Source organism: Lobosporangium transversale (genome assembly GCF_002105155.1).
Source record: "Lobosporangium transversale strain NRRL 3116 chromosome Unknown BCR41scaffold_71, whole genome shotgun sequence".
NCBI classification, from domain to species: Eukaryota; Fungi; Mortierellomycota; class Mortierellomycetes; order Mortierellales; family Mortierellaceae; genus Lobosporangium; species Lobosporangium transversale.
The window spans coordinates 95,811-98,369 of record NW_019029049.1 but is presented as its reverse complement, the minus strand read 5'-3'; the positions used below and the strand labels follow the sequence as shown (position 1 = coordinate 98,369).

The 2,559-nt window shown below is 38.8% G+C and overlaps 1 protein-coding gene across 1 annotated transcript; it reads right to left on the bottom strand.

The window, feature by feature from the left end:
• On the bottom strand, nucleotides 1–1,214 carry BCR41DRAFT_415702 (hypothetical protein; the record flags this gene model as incomplete). The annotated part of the gene is made up of 4 exons (XM_022029514.1): nucleotides 1–378; nucleotides 432–904; nucleotides 984–1,080; nucleotides 1,125–1,214. The coding sequence occupies 4 exons, from the start codon at nucleotides 1,212–1,214 to the stop codon at nucleotides 316–318; spliced, it is 723 nt and encodes a 240-aa protein (XP_021875738.1). The 3' UTR covers nucleotides 1–315.
• Nucleotides 1,215–2,559: the final 1,345 nt, after the last annotated feature.

Sequence of the window (2,559 nt, the reverse complement as noted above, 5' to 3'; positions counted from 1 at the left end):
CCTGCTCAAATGCAGTGTGTGCAACGAATGTGATATTGCACATATCATCTCATGCGAGCCTCACGAGTAAAGAGGATGGATATTCAGAAAGTCGCTTGGAGTATAAATAAAGTGCTGATATAGAGTGTTGATAGATAGCGTTTTCATGAAAAAGAAAGTGCTTTTCTGGATAAAATAGGGTGCCTTGAGAAGGGCTGTTTGTGTTTGTAAAACAATGTTTAACAACTATTTCTATATTCTTAAGGTCTGGATAGCCCCAGCCTGAAGAAGTAAATTATGTCACTGCTTTCAACGTTCGATATTTGTTCTAGACGATCATGCATGCCAAGTAGGCTGGGCTACATTCTCTGGGTCCTTGACATGAAAGATGCCTAATCTCTATTGATGTACAATAAAAACGATATCGTACTAATGATTATGTAGCTGTGTACTTTTTGCTGATGTTCAATGTTGGGGACATGTTTACAAACAGAATAGGGAAAAGGAGCCCCGTTGACGACGAAGGGCTCATTTATATCCACATGTATTGTAACGTTGAGGCACTCTGTGACTTTGTAGAGCAGTCTGCCTATTGTCCATGTTTTGTCCATAAACACCGCTTTGCCATTCAACTGTGGGTATAAAGGTGATCGAATATAAAAGTATATCCCCAAGCTAAGCATGATGATGATTTTAATTTTTTTTTTATTGATAGGCCAATGATGGCGAATATAGCCATTATCTGCATTGCTTTTTTCCATGTTAAACCAGATACAGTCCGCGAAATTAGTTTGGACTTTTGGTTTAGTTGATGTAGACCATCCTGTTACCGATAGGTTCTTGTTCCCGTGTATTGATTTGAAAGTAACAATGGCGGTAATAGCTGTAGTAGCGGTAGGAGTAAGGGCGGTGGTTGCTTCCCTCGCTACAGTTGACATTGAAAGACGGGTTTGAAAAAAGAGAGAAAAGAAAAAAAGAGAAAAGGGTTTTATTAAGCATTGTACTTGCGATTAGATGGCGGAGTATTTGAGTGGCTTCAATGATTGGACAAATACGCACTCTTCCTCTTAAACAAACCTTCATCCACAAGTCTGCACACGTCTACCCAAGAAGCAAATGGTGGCAATGAAAAAAAAATCTTTTACTATAGATTTGTCCCTGACTTGTTTCCTTTCTCCAAAGGCTTCTCCAAAGGCTTCTCTGAACTGGGTCCTGCATAAATCGGCAAGTGACATCGCTGTAAAGCTGATATCACCTTGGCAAACTGATGGCAACAAGATTCGAAAACTACACTAGTGATGATTGTTCAAAGATTATCATTTCCTTGCAAAGAGATGAGGGAGTAATAGTTTCTCTCCAGCCTGATATTCTTTTTTTTTTTTTTTTTTTTTTTTTTTTTTTCACTTTGGTAAGCATGCACCGTTTAGGATTTTATTGTGTTACAGCGCATGGCCAACTAGACCGCACATAAATCCCAGGTCAGCCATTTTTTTGGGCATGTTCAAACCCATTGCCCTCGACAATGAGCTTGGTGGGAAGGGAAAATGATTCCGCCATGATTGATCACTCTTTGGTCTGTAGTTTGTAGACAATGTGGATCAGTCAGTAGAGGGAACAAGGGTATCATGAGCGAATGAGTAGTTGCATTACATTAATTGTAATCATACAAGACTGAACATTCTATTTGTCGATCAATTTGTTATATCTCTTCCTTCAGATCATTGCCATGTTATGCTGCATGACGACGTCTCGCGTTATGATTAGGGCAATCATATGCGACTCATGCTCTAATAAAGTTGTGTGTTTATCGCATTGACAAATAGTCCTCAGCTTCTTTGCCTCTTATGTAGCAAGCTAAAACTTTTTTTTTTTTTTTTTTTTTTATCGATATCTAAATCAAGTCAACTATTGTATGTCTGCCCATCTCCAGTTAAAGAAGGCGTCTCGATATGATGGTCCAAGGTACCGGTTTGCAAATCCTTATTCAATAAGTACAAGTCAAAGCAAGTATATAATCTCTCTTTGTAACTGCTTATTGAGCCTCCTTAAACTTTGAATGATTGTATACCGGACATATCCAGGAAGGATCTGATGTATGTCTTTCATTCGAATATAGTCATTTTTAAAAGCTAATTTCTGTTGCCGTCTTGAAAGCAAAAGCTGGGGCATGTCAAGGCTGATGATGTGTATCGACCATTGTCTTGTATAAGGAGGCAAAGATGCGCTTCTATCTTACCTGTCACATGTGGGGATATTCATGCATGGCATGCATGTAAACATTTCTACACAGCCCAGCACACACAAAGCTGGATCTTACAAATCATTCTGCATTCATGTGCCAAAAGGACATTCGTTAGCCCTCTCAATTAAAAAAAAAAAAATAGAAATGACTCGAGCTGAAAGAACAAAAAGCAATTGTCTATTGGCCAACAGGCATCATAAAAAAAGCAAATGTAGCAAATGTAGTAATGTGGCAAATGTAGCAAAGGCGCGAGTTTGGCATTTTTAGTTGAATGATTGATTGCGAAGCAACGGTTCCACAAAAGTCAGGCCCTTACATGGAGGACATGGATTCAATCT